This window comes from Capra hircus, chromosome 1 (genome assembly GCF_001704415.2).
Source record: "Capra hircus breed San Clemente chromosome 1, ASM170441v1, whole genome shotgun sequence".
Classification (NCBI taxonomy): domain Eukaryota; kingdom Metazoa; phylum Chordata; class Mammalia; order Artiodactyla; family Bovidae; genus Capra; species Capra hircus.
Window position 1 is genome coordinate 44922340 of NC_030808.1, and position 19599 is coordinate 44941938.

The 19599-nt window shown below is 35.0% G+C and overlaps 2 protein-coding genes across 13 annotated transcripts in view; one reads left to right on the forward strand and one right to left on the reverse strand.

The window, feature by feature from the left end:
• The window catches only part of TFG (TRK-fused gene), a 33242-nt gene extending 15496 nt beyond the window's left edge, over window positions 1-17746 (forward strand). Inside the window, exons 5-8 of one of the 4 annotated variants that reach the window (XM_018060006.1) lie at window positions 3469-3636; window positions 7355-7495; window positions 13292-13390; window positions 16929-17746. In XM_018060006.1, the coding sequence (XP_017915495.1) occupies window positions 3469-3636; window positions 7355-7495; window positions 13292-13390; window positions 16929-17311 (791 nt within the window). In that variant the 3' untranslated portion in view covers window positions 17312-17746. The remainder of the gene's footprint in view (window positions 1-3468; window positions 3637-7354; window positions 7496-13291; window positions 13391-16928) is intronic. The other 3 variants (XM_018060080.1, XM_018060147.1, XM_018060197.1) reach the window with 3 other exon arrangements.
• ABI3BP (ABI family member 3 binding protein) overlaps window positions 18060-19599 on the reverse strand; it is a 291620-nt gene continuing 290080 nt past the window's right edge. For all 9 annotated transcript variants that reach the window (XM_013974409.2, XM_013973792.2, XM_013974524.2 and 6 more), the window contains one exon: window positions 18060-19293. In XM_013974409.2, coding sequence (XP_013829863.2) covers window positions 19178-19293 — 116 coding nt within the window. In that variant the 3' untranslated portion in view covers window positions 18060-19177. The remainder of the gene's footprint in view (window positions 19294-19599) is intronic.

The window sequence follows — 19599 nt, forward strand, 5'->3', positions numbered from 1 at the left end:
TCCCAAACCTAGCTGTTCATCAAGATTGTTGTGTTAGTCACTCAGTTGTGTCTGACTCTTTGCGACCCCATGGACTGGAGCCCACCAGTCTCTTATGTCCATGGAGTTCTCTAGGCAAGAATACTGAAGTGGGTTGCCACGCTCTTCTCCCGGGGATCTTCCTGACCCAGGGATCGAACCCAGGTTGCCTACATTACAAGCAGATTCTTTACTGTTTGAGCTACCTGGGGAACCTTGTTCATCAAGATTACAGGGAGATTTTGTTGTACCAATTCCTGGATCTCATCACAGACCTCCTGGAGGGCAGGGCCGGGAATCCCATTATTAAAGTGCTCCCTGGGTGATTGTTTTACAGGTAGTCTTAGACTCCTGGGTTATGACATAGGTCAGTTTTCAAATCCCTTTGGCTCTTGAACCCTTCATAGTGTTATAGTTAATTAATGAACCTTAGGAATGGAAATCATTTCTTGAGTTTTATGTGATATATGAAGTAGTTTCAAGTAAAAGTAATTTTAGGTTAGTACATTCAAATGTAATGTTTATCTTAAGCACAGTGTTCATAATATGCAAAAAAAAGTTTTTTCTCCCATTTTACAGATGATGTACTATTTATGTTATGATAAATATGGCACACTATTTATGTTATGTTATGACAAATTTGGAACTGAAAGTAGTTTGGGGACCAAATATTAAATGTAGGCTGAAATTTAAATATGGCTTGAAAGTAGATTTTAAAAAACTTGCCGTCTCAACTTTTAATATTCTTAGATGTTGCACTTTAAAAATAAACACTTTTTAAAAATCACTTTTGTGTTTGCATGTAAGTTTCATAGGTTTAAAACTATATAGTGAAATAGTATTTTATAGATTCTGGATTTCTGGCTATAAAGGGCTTAATAGAAGATGATTTTGTGGAAAAGCAGCATTGTATAATCTCTTGTAACCTTTAGATTCTGAAATACTCTAAATTTTGGAGTTTAATTTGTAGTTATAGTTTAAATAAAGATGCCTTTCCCAATCATTTCCTGCTTCCTCCAGCCATATGGACTTGTGTTAATGGTAGATGACCTGATAAATATTTGGTGATTGATTAGTAATTTATAGTTCCACCTCTAAATTTCAGAACATATTAAAAAGGTTTGCTGAGATACAATGAGATCTTTCCAGCCTCTTTATGATAAAGCCTTTGTATTCAGGTTGAAGCATATTGCCTTTTCTTGACCTGTCTCTCCACACAAAAATGAAAACCTTGACCGTTTTCCCAGAAGAAATCATGGATGTCAATATAACAACACTTGCATATAATTTTACGGGCTTGAAGCATCTGTAGAGTATTATGAAACTTAGATCAAAATTCAATAAGTAGAGCCAGTACTGTGTAGAAATTACATGTAGATTTATAAGCTTTTTGGTTTTGGTGAGACAGCCTTTCTGTTCATTACTTCTTGCCACATACTGCTTTTCTTTCTGAGTTTATTTCCATGTGGTCATATGTTTTATTGTTCACCTCTCACCTGCCACCTGTGTTAATGAAAGAGATGTTAAAAACTGGTTTCTCCTCTGCATGTTGGAAATTATATCATGTATTGTTTCTTTATGTGGCCAGCCTTCTAGTCATTGTGTCCTGAGTTGCCTAATGAACTGAATATAACATTCTGTGTTTTATCTTTATAGACACTTGTAGCTTATTTTTTGTTTCTTCCCTTATACTTAGAAAGATTGCTTAACTCTTGACCAACTTTCATTTTATGAAGTTTCCTAAGCTTCTAAGCTGTTAGAACATATTCTGATTTAATAATCTTCTCAAGGGGGGGAAAAAAACAAAACTAAAAATAAGCTGCATCAGAAACTTTCGGAAACATCAGAAAGTCTAGTTCACCAGAAAAAAGTACCTGTCAGCTGTCAGAGCTCTTCAGAATCCTATGGCTTGCCCTCACCCAAAACATGCAGCTACCTGTGTCCTTCAGCACTCTACCTCTGTAGTGGACTTGTTGGACAGTTGCTTTCCTCTGTGAGACAGATGATGTGTAGGTCTCCTTTAGTACTGGATTGACCTGTTGCAGTATCTCTGCAGCAGCTACTGGAGCAGGTAGTAGGCTAGTGGATATATATTGTGTTTCCTGATGAATTTAGTTTGCCATAAGTGGAAGAATGAATAGGTAGTGAAAGATAGCAGTGTGAAGGGAAATAATCCTAAAACTGGTGTGATATGCTCTTGGGATATGGTCTTGGAATTGAAGGAGGGAAGTTGGTGAGGAAGATGGATGACTGGCAGACATTTTAAAGGAGTGCTTATAAAAGTTTTCCTCTCTAGATTTAGGAGATACTAATATAACTAGAGGAATGATAAGAAAGGAGCTGCAAGCCCGTGTGTGCTTATAGTCCACTTGGTTCATAATATTTTTTCACAAGATCAATTTTGGTCGTAATCACAGAGATGATCTAATGCTCATTTACTTGGTTGGTAACAGAAAGGAATTGATAACATCAGTTACTTCAGTAAATGGTTAGCAGTTTTCTTTTTGTTTACTTGTTTAGTTTGTTTTATTTGTAATACTTTTCTGATGTGTTGGCCTTAAGTATTTGTAATTTTTTTTTAATATTACAAATTTCTATTTATAAAATGTATGTTATTCTTGAATCTCTTTTCTTTCACAAGGTAATAGTATAAATGCATGTTTAGAACCTTAGTATTCTTAGAAGAAAAGTGTGTGGTTTAAAATTTTCCCTGCTCATAGTGTTTAAAATTCTACTTTTCAAAATATTTTATTATGGAAAAATTTTAATATATACAGAAGTAGGCATAATAGTATAATGAATCCCATGAACCCTCACAACTTCACCAGTTATCAACTCACAGTATCATGCCGTCTATACTCACACATTTCCACCCCTCCCATGTTATTTTGAGCGAATTTCAGACACATATCTTTTATCTGTAGTAAGTATTTTAAAGGAAGACATTGTAAATTAAATATGTGTTGGCTTGAGGTTTCCATGTACCAATAGATAATGAACCAATAGATACGTAGAAGTAAAGCATAAAAGTTGATAATCATAACTTTAGTTAAAATGCCTTTTATCCTTTTAGAAAATAAAGCATTAGTGCACAGTGTGTGTCTGATACTAGGGTATATGTCATAGCACTCCAAAAAGAACGGTAAAATGTTTCTCTGTGTAAAGATGCTTGTATTTTTTTTTCTCATCTGATAATTCTTAGGGAAGTATATAGGTATAATTTTTTATAAAAGCTATTACTTATCTTGCATTTCTTTTTGACCTTGCCCCCCATTTTACAAAAAAAAGTATAAATAGCAACAAAGAAGAAAGGAAAATTATAATCCTGTACTCAGAGATACCCTCACCATTCCAGAGTTTATGCACATACGTATTTTGCTATCATGTATTTTTTAGGCCTTATTGAATATAGATAAAATAGAAACAAATTTTTGCTTATTTCTTTTATAGATACTGTGGATGGTAGGGAAGAAAAGCCTGCTGCTGCTGATTCTTCTGGTAAACAGTCTACTCAGGTTATGGCAGCAAGTATGTCAGCTTTTGATCCTTTAAAAAACCAAGATGAAATCAATAAAAATGTCATGTCAGCGTTTGGCTTAACAGATGATCAGGTTTCAGGTAAGTTAGTGCCTTCCTCATATCCTTTATTCTCCGTCTCCTTCCTTTCTTCCCCTTCTTTCTTTAATAGAAGATAACTTGCAAATGGTGAAGTGCTCAAATCTTATGGGTTCATTTTAGTAAGTCTTTACGTATGTATACACCTATGTAAAACACCAACAAGATCAAGATGCAGATGATTTCCAGTTCCCTGCAAAGCTTTCTCATGCCCTCTCTCAGTCAGTAGAACGCTTCTCTTTAATGAATAAACTTCTGGTTCAAGTAAATTTCATCAAAAGTAGAATTCAGAGGGTTTATTTTTTTTTTTTAATGAATCATTTTATGATCTTATTTCAGATTTCTTGCAGGGCTTAAATTTTGTTTGATGGCTTAGTTTCTCTTCTGCTCTTAAATTAGGGAAATTTAATTTTAAATGTAGAGTTCTGGACAGTTTAGTTTAGAAAGTGCCTTTATTTGAATGTTTTTAACCTTAAAACAGTGTCTTTACTGTGCTTTCTTTGTATATTTTGGGCATCATTTTTTCAACATTTTTTCTTCTTTTTCTCTTTTGGGATTCCCATTACACATCCATTGGAAAGCTTGATGTTATCCCATGGGTTACTGAGGTTCCTTTTTCTTCACTCTTTTTTCTCTGTGTTCTTCTGATTGAATGATTCCTGTTGATCTCTCTTCAAGTTCACTAGTGTTTTTCCTTCCATTGCCAATCTGCTCTTAAACCTTTCTAGTGAATTTCCCCTTTCATTTATTGTGCTTTCAGCTCTAGAATTTCCATTTGGTTGTTTTTATAGTTTTAATTTTTTTTCTGTTAAGATTCCTTACCTTTTCATTCATTAATATTGTTTTAGTATTAATCATTCAGTCGTATCTGACTCTGCGAACCCGCCAGGCTCCTCTGTCCATGGAATTCCCCAGGCAAGAATAGTGAACTGGGTAGCCATTTTCTTCTGCAGGGGATCTTCCTGATCCAGGGATCAAACCCGGGTCTCCTGCATTGCAGGCAGATCTTTACCATCTGAGACACCAAGGAAGCCCTTAGTCAGGTCGTTAAGATTGTATTTCTCTTTAATTTATTAAGGTATTTTTGTTTTAGATTCTTGTGAGGATTTTTTTGTTATTGTTGCTCTAATATTTACTCACACTACTCCTTTTTCACCCAGAGTGAAGCAGCTGACAGCTCTGCTCAGTCCTTTCAGCTCTAGATCCTGCTTTTTATTCTGTACCCTCTTGGTGTCACCCTCTCCCCACCTAATTCTGTGGTCAACTCGGGCTTTGGAGCTCATATTCAGATTTTAGATCTCATTTCTTCTCATTCCTTCCTCAGTGGATTTTCCTCAAATTTCTAGCTATGTAGCCAACCATGAAGTTAACACTGGTTTTCTGCAGTTGAAGCTGCAGAGATCACGGTTTGCTGTTCTTACCCATTGTAATTCCATTGAGGGTAAACTCTTTACTGGTGTTCGCCGACATTTGGCTGACTTCCAGTAATTTCAAGTAGTTGTTTTCTTCTTTTTTGACCAGGGTTTTAAATTGTTATTTTGGGGGAGGTTTCACCTGAGCAGTTTACTTTGTCATTATCAGTAACTGGAAAAATAGGATTTTCTATCAATTTTCTTTTTCTTTGAGACTTTTATGGGGTTATTCATCAAAGAGAATTGTATAAGATTCTGGAAAAGACAACTACTTGAATATCATGTATGTTGTTGGCAAAAGAAGACATCAGATAAGTGGTCTGTCTGAAAAACAGAAACTTTTTGTAGATTAACTGAAACACAAGTTAATATTACAGCTTCTTAATATTTAAGACTTCAAGATATGCCAGGCAGAGGGAATAAATAGTTATATACGAAGTTAGGCTTAAAAGTTTAATTAAGAATATAGTATAGACCAGAATAATATGATTACTATGATTCAGATTGTATTTGAAGACCATTTTTCTGGTAGCTTTGTATGTTGATTTGAAGTAGGAAAAACTGTACACATAGAAAATGCCAGGATACTTTGTAGTTACTTTGGTTATGATGTGAAAAACTCATTAGCAGTAGTGAGACATGGGAAGGAGGGATAAACTATTAACGATAGAATAAGCAACATTAATAGCTTACATGCAGGGGAGAAGAGAATTGAAGCAGTATTTTTTTAGAATAATAACATAGTGTCTTTGTGTTACCTGTGTCACCCTTCTTGGGGATGTGTGTGTGTGTATTTGTCTGCATGCTGATAAATACCAGTGCCATGGTGGTGCACAGGAGTGATCATATGTTTCACTCTGGCACTCGTCAGTTTCTCTTGCATTGCCACTACCATTGTCCTAGTTTTAGGTTCTCATGAATACCTGACCTGTCAGCTTCCAATGGTATGCCTAATACGGTGCTAGTAACTTTTGGGATAGACCAGTGTAAAGGATAGAGGTTTGGCCTCAGGGAAATTAGTCTGCTACTAATAACAAGTACTTACGTAGGGCTTTTTAGGTGGTGATCACTTTCATAAGTTCTTGTTATATAATCACTTTTAAAATTTCATTAAAAAATATATTTTATACTAGCCATATTGATATATTTAATATATTTTAATAATATTTTAATGTTTATTTTTAATATATATTTTTGTTGAGCTATAGCTGATGCTATGATATTATATAAAGTTTCAGATGTTCAACATAGTGATTTACAATTTTTAAAGGTTATGTTTCATTTATGGTTATTATAAAATATTGGCTATATTTTCTGTGATGTATAATATATTCTTATAGCTTACTTACTGTATATATAGTAGTTTAGACCTCTTAATTCCCCTATGCCTCTTGCCCCTCCATAAAATTACTTTTATAAGCACTTGCTATAAGCTGTTATTAACTCATAATCCTTATGTAATTTTATGAAGTAGGAATTGCTTTTGTTACAGATGAGGAAACTGAAGCACAGAAAGAGATCAAGTAGCAAGCCTGGATTTACAGAGCTACTAAGTGGCAGCATTGGGATTTGAACCTAGGCAGTCTGGCTCCAAAACCAGTGTTTCTAATCATACTATTCTGTATTGCACAAACAAAAAGAACTTGAAGCAAATTTATGTCTTCAAAATGTCTTTTTTGCTCATTATATAGTACTAGAACTATAGCAGACTCTCTCCATTTACTTCTTTGTTCATTATTTTAAAAGAACTTTGAGTGGTTCCATGTATATATTAAGAGGTAGACTTTGTGAGACAGAATCAGAAAGGTGCCTGGCCGAAAGAACTCCTGGTCTAAGAGGGAAGACTTTTCTTTTTAGAAATGCAGAGTGGAAGTGTATACTCTATAGAAGTTCACAAGTGGAGAAAAGTATTTGAGTGAAGAAGGCTCACTAGTAAGTGTGGAGGATATTTAAGGATGTTTTAGATATGTAAAACTGGAACTGTGGAGGGAATGGCAATTAATGATCACATGGGGGAATGAATAGGATTATATAAAGAGGTGGATATTTTGTAGTGCAGAGGTGAGTATAAGACTCAGGAATGTAGCACTCCACTCTGTAGGGAAGGATTTCTAGTCGTAGCTTTGGATTCTTGTGAGATTGGAGCAAAGGGAAAAAGTATATATACATGCATCAGTTTAGAAGGCTGCCTTTGGGTTATGCTTATTCTGTAGTACTTTACTTTTAGTCTCTTAACCAAATTTACTAATTGGGCTTGTTGGGGACAGATCTTGTATTAGAAACTGAGCTGAGTTTTCATGACCACCCAGGGCCTCCCAGTGCTCCTGCAGAAGACCGGTCAGGAACTCCCGACAGCATTGCTTCCTCCTCCTCCACAGCTCACCCACCAGGAGTTCAGCCACAGCAGCCACCATATACAGGAGCTCAGACTCAAGCAGGTCAGAGTGAAGGTAAAATAGAGCTTAAAGCACATGTGCAGAAAGGTACATGTGCAAAAATGTTTATTATGACATTTTTGGTAATGGTGAAAAGCTTACATGTTCATGCTGTGAACACAATTGTCAATATTTTTGACGTACTGATGTCGTATGCTTTCAGGTTAAAAAACTGAATAGAACAATGTCAGGTATGCTTCTGAATATTGAAAAGAAAAAAAAAAAACCTAAAGTATAAGACATAATTTTTAGGTTCTATTTTATTTCCTTCTCCCCACCTCTCTTGCAACTGTGTATTATTTCTGTAATTTAAAAAGATTTTAAAAACAAAGGTAAAGCATAACTTTAGCTTATTTTGAAAGATAAATAGCCCTTTATATTTTTATGCGGTTAGCAATAAGTCTTTTATAGAAAAAGCAGTGTATTTTAAATCAGACTTTTTCCTCTCTAAATGTCATGTCCTCAGATGAGCAGTTTAATCTCTCCAGCTTTTGATATTCTCTTACAGAAAAGTGAACCGAATCAGTGGTTTTCAGAGAATGTCTTTAGTCCTAAATGAAACAGAATGTGAAAAAAAAAAAGCTCAGTCGTTAAATAAGTAGGGGTCATTGCAGTTGTTGAAGGAAATTGCAAGCGCAGAATAGCAGACACTGAGGTGCCTCATTGAAACCTTTGGAGCGCTGCAGAACATGCCCTCAGGCTTACTGATTTTAGGGTTCCTTCTAGATGGTCAGATAGTCTTTCTTTGAATTGCCTGTGCATGTTAGGCCTTTTACAGCCCCATATTTTACTTTAAAAGTCACCAGGTGCTGCTCTTATCTGTATAAAGGGGTCAGGTAGTGTGATAGTGTGTATTTTCGGCACCAGAAGCAAGTGACTGAGTTTATCAGTGAAGTTAAATAAATCTCCCAAAACAGCCTTAAATGAAGGGGCACTTTTGTAATAGATTCTTAATTATTTGGGGTACTTTTAGATTTGTCCTGTTGATGAATTGGATGAACGGTAGTGATAGGAACCAGCAGGTGGCATTTTGCTGAGAAATGAGTGGTTTGGGAAGAATTTTCTTTATTGTTGAAGCCTCTTCTCAACCACCTTTAGTCCTGGTCTTTCTTTTGTACCAAGGTGCAGCTGTCAGAACTGGACCCAGTTAGAATTGAAGCGAATGTGTCTGAAACAGGGAAAAGCTTTGGATATGATGGGAGTTTAATGGCTATATCAGGTGAACTGACATCTTTAAAAAAGACAAAAGCAACCCCATTTTAAGCCATGTATACTGCTGTAGGATGGGAGTTGGAAGGGTAATTGTACCAAATAATGTTTGCTGTTCACTTATAAAGGAAAGGGATTTAAGGATCTGTTAATAATATCTCAAATTATTCTTTCAAGGGTTTATCTTAATTGAAAGTTTATTTTCAAATAGGTAAATTTTTAAAATATAAAAGGATATACAGTGGAAATTGGAAAATGCTGTCTCCCACTTCTGACACCCAGCAACCAAGTTCCCTTTTCCAGAGTCATCAGATTGACACCATATCGTGGCATTAATTGTATGCCTTCTTAAAGCTGTTGCTTTTTAGTGTACATTAAAACTTAGAATAGAAAAGATTGTATAGTTACTAATGTGACATCAGTCAATAGATTAGCATTTTAGAGGTGAATCTCTAGATCATTGGTGTCCAAAAGAAATACTGTGGAAGCTATATATGATTTTAAATTTTCTGTTAGCCACATTTAAAAATATTTTTTAATGGTAAAATTAATTTTTGTTATATATTTTATTTAATATAGTATATCCAGTGTATCAGCATGTAATCATTATTAAAAACATTCTGGTTTTCATACTACATATTGGAAATCTGGAATGTGACTGATTTGAAACACTTCACAACACGTATAGCATATCATGGTTAAGACTGGCTACTTTAATGAATACCTTTTGACATATGCCAAATATATAATGAGTTCCTGGTATCACCATTTAGTTAGATCAGCTGCTGGTTATGCTTTGAGCAGAATAACCAACAGAAGTACAAATTATTACTCATAATTAACATAGAAATCTCTTAGAATATGAAATAATAATCAAAAATAAATAATTCTCAGTTATTTAAATTCCATAAGAGAGATCGTGGATTTGTAAATTTCTTTCCTAAGGATTTAAGTCTTAATATGTTGTTCATTTAAAAGGATCAACAAAATGTTAAGCGTCATGAAATGAAACAAAAGGGACAGTATTATCCTTTTTCAACGAAGCAAGTGCTTCTGTTACTAGAAAACTATGTGACTTGAGTAGTTGCCAAAAACACAATAAAGTGGTGAGGATACAGAGAAGAGCACTTAAAAGTCAACGAAGACTAGAAAGTATTGCTGTTTGACAAGCAGAAAGATGACGAAGATGTAATTGAGATCTGTAAAATCATATGCCAATACAATGGATAAGTAGCTTTCATTATGTAAATTGTAAAATTTGTATGTTTTGAAACATACAAAAGTAAAGATAACTCTTCACGTTTCTGTCATGCAGCTTAATATTTTAACATTCCATCTTTCTTGTCCCGCATCCCCCCCAGCTTTTCACTCAGCCATTTCAGTATGCATGTCTAAATGATATTCTTTTCTTTTTAATGTCACCACCATGTCATTATTCACCTAACAATATTATGGTTCTTTTAAAAAATATTTTATTGAAGTATGGTTGATTTACAATGTTGTGTTTCTGCTGTATAGCAAAGTCACTCAGTTATACATGTATATATTCTTTTTCATTATGGTTTAAGTGATTAAGTGATTCTTAATGTCACCACATACCATATTTGAATTTCCGTAGTTGTCTCATAGTTATTTGTTACGTTTGGGGGCTTTTTCAAATTAGGGGTCTCCCAAGGTTCACATTTTTCATTTAATAATGTGTCTTAAGTCTTTTATTTTTTTAATAGCTGTCAACACTACATGTTTCTAAAGTCAAAACTATGTATGTGAACATGCTGTAACAGTTTATGCTAAAACATAAAAATGGCAAAAAATTATTATCTCACAGTTTCAGAATCAAGGATCTGGGAGAAGCTTAGCTTGAAGGTTTTGGTTAAGGGTTTCTTGTGAGGTTACAGTCATCTGAAGCTTAATTTGAACTGAAGAATTCATATCTTAAGATGACTCCTTCATACGGTTGTTGGCAAGAGACTTCATTTCCCCACCAAACAGATCTCATGGGCTGCCTGGGTGACTTCGTGACATGGGAACTTCCACCAGAGCCAGTGGTCAAGACAGAGTGAAATGAGATATTTGTCTTTCTCAACTTGTCCTCAGAAATGTCAACGTCATTTCTTATATTCTAATGGTATATGTTGTTCTGTCACCCAGTCGTGTCCGACTCTGTGACCCCATGGACTTCAGCATGCCAGGTACTAATGGTATATATATATAGGTCAGCCTGATTCAGTGTGAGGGGACTACACATGAGAATGAATACACATGTATTTATTGCTTGTTGCTTGCCAATTTTTTGTATTGTGGAGTTAATCTTTCTAATTTCTAAAAATATGAGGATACCAACCCATTATCTTATACTATACCTGTGCAGGAGTCATTGAGGGTCATTACAGAGGCTGACTACCAATCTGTGTCACAAATATAGTCCCAGAAGCCTCACCATTGCTCTTTGCTTCATCCTATTCTCTTTCTCCTAGGTAGTATGTTTTATTGGTTTTACTTTTTCTACCATCGATTCTGAAAATACAGTGCACAAAACATAGCTTATATATATATTTTTTTTTCCCTCAAATCATAAGCTTACTGTGAACTATGTTGGCACCTTGCTTTTTCACTTAATATATCCTGTAGCTCTCTCCTTCCATTAGGTCAAATTGTTCCTCCTCATTTACAACTGAACACAGACTTCTTAATTTTCAGAATACTGTGACAGAGAATGAGAGTCCCGTTTTGGACTTGTAGGAAGTGTTTAAAATAAGTAAGAGAAATACTTCGTTGAGAAATACTTCGTTGAGTGTTTAATTCCAGGGGTGGCATTTTCACAAGGAGTTTGAAGCAAATTAAGAAAAAAATGGAGCACTTGCTTCAAGAAGAGTTGTAGTACTTGTTATTTTTTGTTGAGGAAAATGATTTGACTTAAAATTTTGAGTTGGGAGTTTCTGGGCTCCTTGGCAGCAATCTACTACTTGGAGCTGTAATCTCTGACTTTTTGATGATACGTAAGTTAGTATTTGTATTAAATGAGATAACATGTATAAAACTCCTTAAATAGCAATCTAGAGTTATGCCTGGGTTTTGGTGATGGTTCTTAAACTAGCTATGATGCATAGACCCCAGGTAAGTTGCTTATTCTTTTTGATACCTGAAATAGGGACTGCCAATGAGGTTGATTTTTTTCCCTTCTTACATGCATTGCGTGTTCTTTGCTCATTTTTGTATTATAGAGTTAATCCTTCTATTTTCTAAGAATTAGAACCCATTTTGTCAAATGCTACATGTATTTCCCCCCTTCATCATATTTCTGTATCAGATCCTTGTCACTTCTGTTCCAAAATATAGTTTTAAGATACAATCTAGTATTAAGACAGTATCTTCTAAAAGGTGGTTAACTTCTGTAGTATTTTTTATGTTGTCTATAAATCTTGAAGTGTTAAGAAAGTGTTTAACAAACTTCTTGTCGGTTTTTGTATTTGGGAAGAGGATTAATAACTAAGCAAAATTTTACTTTTTTTGAAAAATTTTTAATTGGAGGATAATTGCTTTACAATGCTGTGTTAGTTTCTGTTGTACGACTGGGTAAATCAGCTATAAGCGTATGAATACCCCATCCCTTTTAAGCCTCCCCGCCGCCTCCCCCGACTCATCCCAGCCCTCTAGGTCATCACAGAGCACTGAGCTGAGCTCCCTGTGTTACAAGCAGCTTCCCACTAGCTGCTTTGCACATGGCAGTGTATATATGTCAGTGCTCCTCTTTCAGTTTTATTCCTATCATGAAAGCATACCACTACTTGCTGGGACATAAGCTAGCTGTCATTAGGGGCATAACGTATTTAGTGCTGCAGTACAGAAGATTGGACACCCAGGCCAGTAAAGTGGGTTTCATCTTGAGATTTCATCATGTGAGAACTAGCTATTTCCTGCACCTCAGTTTGAATGGCACTAGATAATGCATTGACTTTTAGTCGCTGTCTTTTTCTGCTGAAAGTATACTGTTTACCTGTAGTCTTTTGATTAACAGCAGGTAATTGAATATTTTTAAAGTATCAATCAACATAAAGTTGTTTTAAAGATTTAAATGCTAGCTAGGTTTTTAAAAAATTTAAGTGCTAGTTAGATATTTCAGCAAGTTTTATTGCTGCTCTAGGCATTAGATCTAGCTAAATCCACCATTGGAACAACTGTAAAGTGGTAGAGAGGTTTAAGATGTGAACCAGTAAGTCCTTACATGTTTGGAAATCACAGCAGCTATTCATGGTATGTGTCCCTTTTTCCACGTTTTTCTTTATTGATTTTTACTGAACATTAGTAGTACATATCTTTTGGCAGTTGAGTTTGAAAACCTTTGTTTTTTGGAGTATCTGAAGTCACCACTCGTTGTTTGATGTCAGTTAGAGTTCTCCACAGTTAATCTGTAGCAGAGTTGCCACACTTGTTAAATTGTTCTTTGTTCTCTTCTTCATGGATATTTAAAGAGGAACAAACACAATCTGTGTGTTAGTTCTCTGAGTGTTTATGTGTGTGAATGGGGAGAGAATTAAAGGTGCCTTAAAGATGTTTCTCTTCTGCCGAGTTAAACCTGCCTCTGCCCTGTCTCATCTGCAGGTCAGATGTACCAGCAGTACTCGCAGCAGCCCGGCTATGGCACTCAGCAGCCCCAGGCGCCCCCTCAGGCGCCGCAGCAGTACGGTATTCAGTATTCAGGTGAGCAGGTGCCCAGAGAGAGCTGTGTCTATAGTCATGAAACCTTAAAATTCCTTCCTCCTGGGTCCTTGATTTGTTATAGTAAGTATTAAGTATTTATTTTTGGGGGGGAGAATAACATTTGTATCACTTATTTATAAATATTTTACATAGAAATTTTACTGTAAATCACCATTTCATTTCCAGTGGGCAGGTAAAATACAGTCATAGTAGATGATTCAGTAATAACCTGTAGTATAAAAAAGGTTTTAATACAAAGTTATCTCCTCCTCATGTGAGCAACTTACCTGCGTGGTGATGTAGAGCAAAATGCACGATTTTTTTTCCTCTTTGTTATGTAACACATTATCCCAGTGTACTCTAGTACCTGGATAAAACACTTTTTAACAGTTCCCTCATATGTAAAAAGAGGTGATTTTATTAAATAAGAACCAGATTAAGCTATGTAGGTTTTTAAATCTCCCAGAAGTATGTAGGAATACTAAAAACAGTCCATAAAAGTAGAGTTGTGTGAAATGTAATTCAGACAACTAAGAACATAAAAATCTCTCAGTATAGCTTTGAATATTATAATTCAAATAATTATAATTTGGGTAATTTTTACCTTTGTTATATGAGAATTTATGTTCAACTCTTACAGTCAAATATTTTAGTATCAGAATTTCAACTGTAATTTAAAAAAATTACAAAAATGAGCTGTGAACACACAGTAAATACATGGGGGGAAGTTAGCCTCATTATCAGTCCCTGTTTCAGGTACAGAAAGATTAAGCAACTTACCTTGGGTCAGTACATCGCAGCTAGTAGGAACCATCATTGGAAGCCAGGCATAACTCTAGAGCATTAGTTTAAAAGGAGTTTTTGTACACGTTCTCATTTAATGTAAATATTAACCTAGGTATCATTGAAAAGTCTGAGATTGAAGCTCCACATAGTAGACTGTTACCAGTGAGCCAAAGGAACTCCCACTCAAAAAAGTCTAAAATCATGTTCCTCAATAGAAAATAACAGGGGACAACTATTCTTAAAGCAAGTACATTGCTCTGTTATTTTTTATTTTTCTAATCTACTTGAAACTCATTGTGAAAACGCCACCCCTTTAGTTAAAAGTTTCAGAGACCATGTGGTCCCCAAAGCCTAGAATGTTTATTATCTGGTCCTTTACAGAAAAACATTTGCTGACTCCCTGAATTAGACCATAAAATTCTAACATTGTAGTTTGACATATTTTAACACAAAGAGCAATTTTTATTTGGATTGGATTTGCTGTAGAGTGACTTAACCTGTAGCTGCTAGTTTTTATGTAAACTAGGTGGAATGAATTTAAACTTGGACTATAATATTGGGAGAAGGTTATTTTCAGGATACAGTCTTTTAGAGAAAATCTGTTACAAATTATATATTGGCAATTTGTAGAAATAAGTTTTTTTCACTCTATTGTCTAATCCAGGCAATTTCCATCTTCACCATGCTTCAGAATCACCTGGAGAGGTGTTTCTTGAAACTTAAAGGTGCCTGAGCTCTACTCCCAGAGATCTTGTTTTATTTGGTCGAGGGTAGGGTTTAGGCATTGATAGCTTAAACGCTTTGCAGGTCATTGTAAAGTGTAGTGAGAATTGGGAACCACTGATCTTGTCTTACCCACTCATTTTATAAATGAGGCAACTAGGGTCCAAAGAGTTGTGATGCATCGAAGGACAAGCAGCCAATTCAGTGGGGAGGCTAGACCAGAACCCGTTACACTTGAGTTTGTAGTTAATGACTTCCCTATATCATTCTGCACTCTCTTAGCCGCAACCAGAGCTTGGCAGACTTTTCTGTCATAAAAAATGAAATAGTAAATATTTTAGGCTTTATGGATCATGTGACTTTTTGTCCTTTAATTTTACTTTATTCAGACAGCCACACAATTTCCATTTCTTGCCATTTATGGTGATTTTCACCAAAGTAATTGTTTTTCAACGGAGGGGATGGTGGTGGAAGGAAGGGTTTATATATACAGAGGTATTTTATATTATGGTCAAAGACAGTAGATTGCTAATGAAACAGCAACTTAGGCTCTTAGGCAGTATCCTCTCTCTTGAAAAATAAAGATTTAGTTGTCCCCAGAGTCTGTTGAAAAGCCAGTTTAGATATCAATTGGCAGGATGAAAACAGCTTTTTTTTTTTTCTCACAATCTTAAATTGAATAGACATTTTCAGTATAAAATCTTGTTTCTCCAAAATCTTACAGTAAAAAAATTTTTGTTTTTATGTAGAGAATAGGAGAAATTGTATGACATCAAGGTTTTTTCATGAATTTAGTTTGATTTAGGTACTGCCATAAGTAAAATGCATTAGGTATTTGATTTACTTGTTAAAAATTAAGCCTGCTCTTAATGATTTTAGTTAGGATCTTCACTGAGTAAAGTTTAGTTCTTTTCAAAGTATTATCTTTGTATTTTTGATCCTGCTAGTCCTATTAACTTGAAATTGGTAGATATGGAAATAAGTCACCTAAATGCTCTGCTTGGAGACTTAGTGGTTGTGGTAACATTGGACCATCTTTGGCACTCTGCTGGTTTGGCAGTTTTCCTCTGTGACCTTTTCCAGTTTTATTCATGGACTATGTCAAAAGCTTTCTTTCATGAGTAAATTTTGAACCCAGGTCCAAGGTGAGTTCAGAATATACTCAGTTCATTCAATCCTTTTTATTTTATTTTTTTTGATGCAGGGTTGTACACATTTTAATAATTTTCTTATGTATCTGGTATTTAATGCTGACAGGATTCCAGTCAATGGAGAGGTTTCATTGCAAGTAGCTGCAGGTGTGTTTCATGGTAGAGATAAAAGTTTTTAGTGAAGCAGACCTTTTCTTTTAAAAAAGCTTTACATCCTAGTAACTAATGAATATAAATGTTCATTTTTGTGGGGCAGTATGATATGCTTTCTGTTATTACTGCTATTGTAAAGGCAAAACCATGATACAAAATCTAAAAGATTTTAAGGATTGTGAAAATGGGCACTTAATGTTTATTCTTAAATGTTTTAATTTTTATAGGATGAATAAGCCTAAAAAACATCTCACTAACATAGTAAGTTGTATTTGTTGCAGCATTGTTTCATTTAAAAACATTTATTCTCTACAATGTGTGTTTATCTGGTAGTGTTATTAAACAGGCCCTTCAGAACCAGGTTAATGACTAGCTTTTGCATTAATTCCCACATTTATCATTTGAGCATATACTCTATACTGGGAGTTATGCTAGAACAGGCATTTACTCTCAGGGATTATACAATCTAGGAGGAGTTGAAGTAGAAAAAATATATATAGTGATTTTCATTTTAGAGGGTTTACAAAATTGTCTAGAAAATGCTTCTTTGTTACTATATGGTCTTGAAATATAAAATCCACTACTTGCTACCTAAATACTTAGGATTAAGTTTGTTAAATTTCTCTCTCTTTTTTTTTTTTTTTTTTGTCTATAACAGTAAGACTAATTCTCTGGAAAATGTTTACCAAAAGAAAAAATAAGAGGTGTATGTTTTGCGTTTTCAGCAGGCTATAGTCAGCAGACTGGACCCCAGCAACCTCAGCAGTTCCCAGGATATGGCCAGCAACCAACTTCCCAGGCACCGGCACCTGCCTTTTCTGGTCAGCCTCAGCAACTGCCTGCTCAACCTCCACAGCAGTATCAGGCGAGCAGTTACCCTCCACAAACTTACACTACCCAAACTTCTCAGCCCACTAATTACACTGTGGCCCCTGCCTCACAACCGGGAATGGCTCCAAGCCAAGCCGGGGCCTACCAGCCAAGACCAGGTTTCACCCCACCTCCTGGAAGTACCATGACCCCTCTTTCAAGTGGGTCTAACCCATATGCACGTAGCCGTCCTCCCTTTGGTCAGGGCTATACCCAACCTGGACCAGGTTATCGATAAAGAGGCTCAGTTACACTGATGAACGTAGCTGCTAGCTGTTTGCCTCCCAAAAGACTCCAATACTACTATTTTAATTTGTATTGAAGTTCAGGAATTTAAAAAGCAGAGCATTTTTTTATGATACCATTATTGCTGTTAATTGAAAGTATAATTTGCTGGAAGAAAAAAGACCAAAATGGAAGTTTTTTTCCTCCCCTGCTTAAAAGTATAGCAGCTTCGTACTTATTTTGGAACACTACTCTTACATGTGTGCAAAGTGATTGATTTTCTAGCTTGCCTTGTCCAGAGGATATTAAAATGCTAGGTTGAAGTTCAGCCCTCTTACTTGGCTTTTTATTATTAACACGATGTACTAAAGTAGATCCCTTTGAGAAGACTAGCTATTATGTATAAAATGTAACATTGATAGGTTAATAAAGATGATTGAATCCATTAGTGGTCTTGTAACTTAATTTAGTCTTTGGTATTCTATAGATGTGTGTATATATATGGGAAAAATCCTTAATGATGTTTTGGTCTTGAAATATAGACATTTTATCTTAGGCCTTTCTATTCAGAGAAGCACAGTGCTGTTGTCTTCTGTTCTGATTTTGGTTTTAAATGACAGAACTTTAAAATAGATCAAGATTAGCATTACATATAAACACAGTAGATATAATATTAAAAGATGCAAGGGAGCTTGGTAGATTCTAAACAACCTGTGAATTTCCTTATAGAAATCAACCATTCAGAAATGAAGAACTCAGTCTTAAAAAAAACTACATCTCTTTATTGCAGAGTTTATACTGTTTGAAAAATATAAAATGAAGTATTGATAAAACTGAAGCATGTTGAAAGGTAAGCACAGAAAGGTCCTTTCAGAATGAGGGCACCAATGCAGCATTCCTGTCTTCCTCCCCAATGAAGGAGAATAATACTGTTTTAAATAAAAATAAGTCAGATTTTCATTACAGGTTGTTAGAATTAAGAAAACAGCCTCTGATACATTCATTCCCTGTAGATCGTCTGTGTAAAAATAGAGTAAATATCATAAAATGGTAGGCCTCTCATCATGGATTATCCTTTTATGCTTAGACTTCACTACAGTCTTTGGATATAGCTTGATTAGGATTAAAAACAGTACGAACACAACTGCTTAAAGGGATAGTTTGACAAAGAACATTCAGACATTGTAGCATGCTTATGGGTGGAGAAAGAACAAAATATGTATTTTTGAAATGATATATCAAATTCTCAATTTCATTTTCAACTGAAATTTACTGATTCAAACAATGTTTGCAATAATTTGTAGATAATTAATGAAATGTATATTAGCATGAATGGCTATTTAAATGCTTCAAAAGTTACTTAGCTATTACTAAAAAGTTGAAGTTTAAATAAACATGTGAATATTAGGACCTTTTCTCCCCAGATATAATATGCTGATGATAATTTGATCTAATAAGTTAAGCCAAGTAGAGATTTATGGAATTAACAGTAGGAAGAATACACAATAAATGTAAATATTTTTAAAAGTATATTAGTTTTTTGATGTTAATTTTGTTATAAAAGTATCTCAGAACATCATTACAACAGTGTGATAAATAATATACAAATGATCTCTTAAAATAGCATGAATAGGGAGCCAGCTTCCCCAAAAATGTTATTCTGTTAATATCAATATCTTGCTTTCTTAAAATGACTTTGTAAAACCTGATAAATATTCTTAGCAATCTTTCTAATAAACATCTAATATTGCTATTAGATTTTAAACTTTTATACATAGTAAACAAAAGAGCTTTAAATGCATGTGACAAATACCATACTGTTTCCAATTATTTTTTGAAACGATGAAACAGAAGGCACTTTCGAATGTGATTGCAGCATCTACCATTTTCCAGGAATTGTAGTCCCACATTCATACCACTGGACATAATTGATTTGAGTGTGACCACCGATTTCTCCAAATTGGACTGGTTCCTGACGAACTGCTCTGAAATAGCCTAAGAGGGAAATAATTAAAATTAATAGCTGCTGTGTTATATTTTTGTCCTCATAGATTGAAGGGTGCCTTTGAATGCTTGAAGGTTACTCTAGGTGAAGCAGAGTGTTTTAGACTGGATAGCAACAGAGGCCCCAGTGTCTTTCCTGAGGTGGTAATGGTGGGCTAAACATAGGGACACTTAGGATGGGTTGGTACTATTGATACTTGAGAGTGAAAGCTGAAATGAAAAGGGACAGAAGTTGGAAGGGTTCTATGTTTGAGTGTCATTGACCAAGTTCAGTATACACTGTTCTCCTTGAAGGTG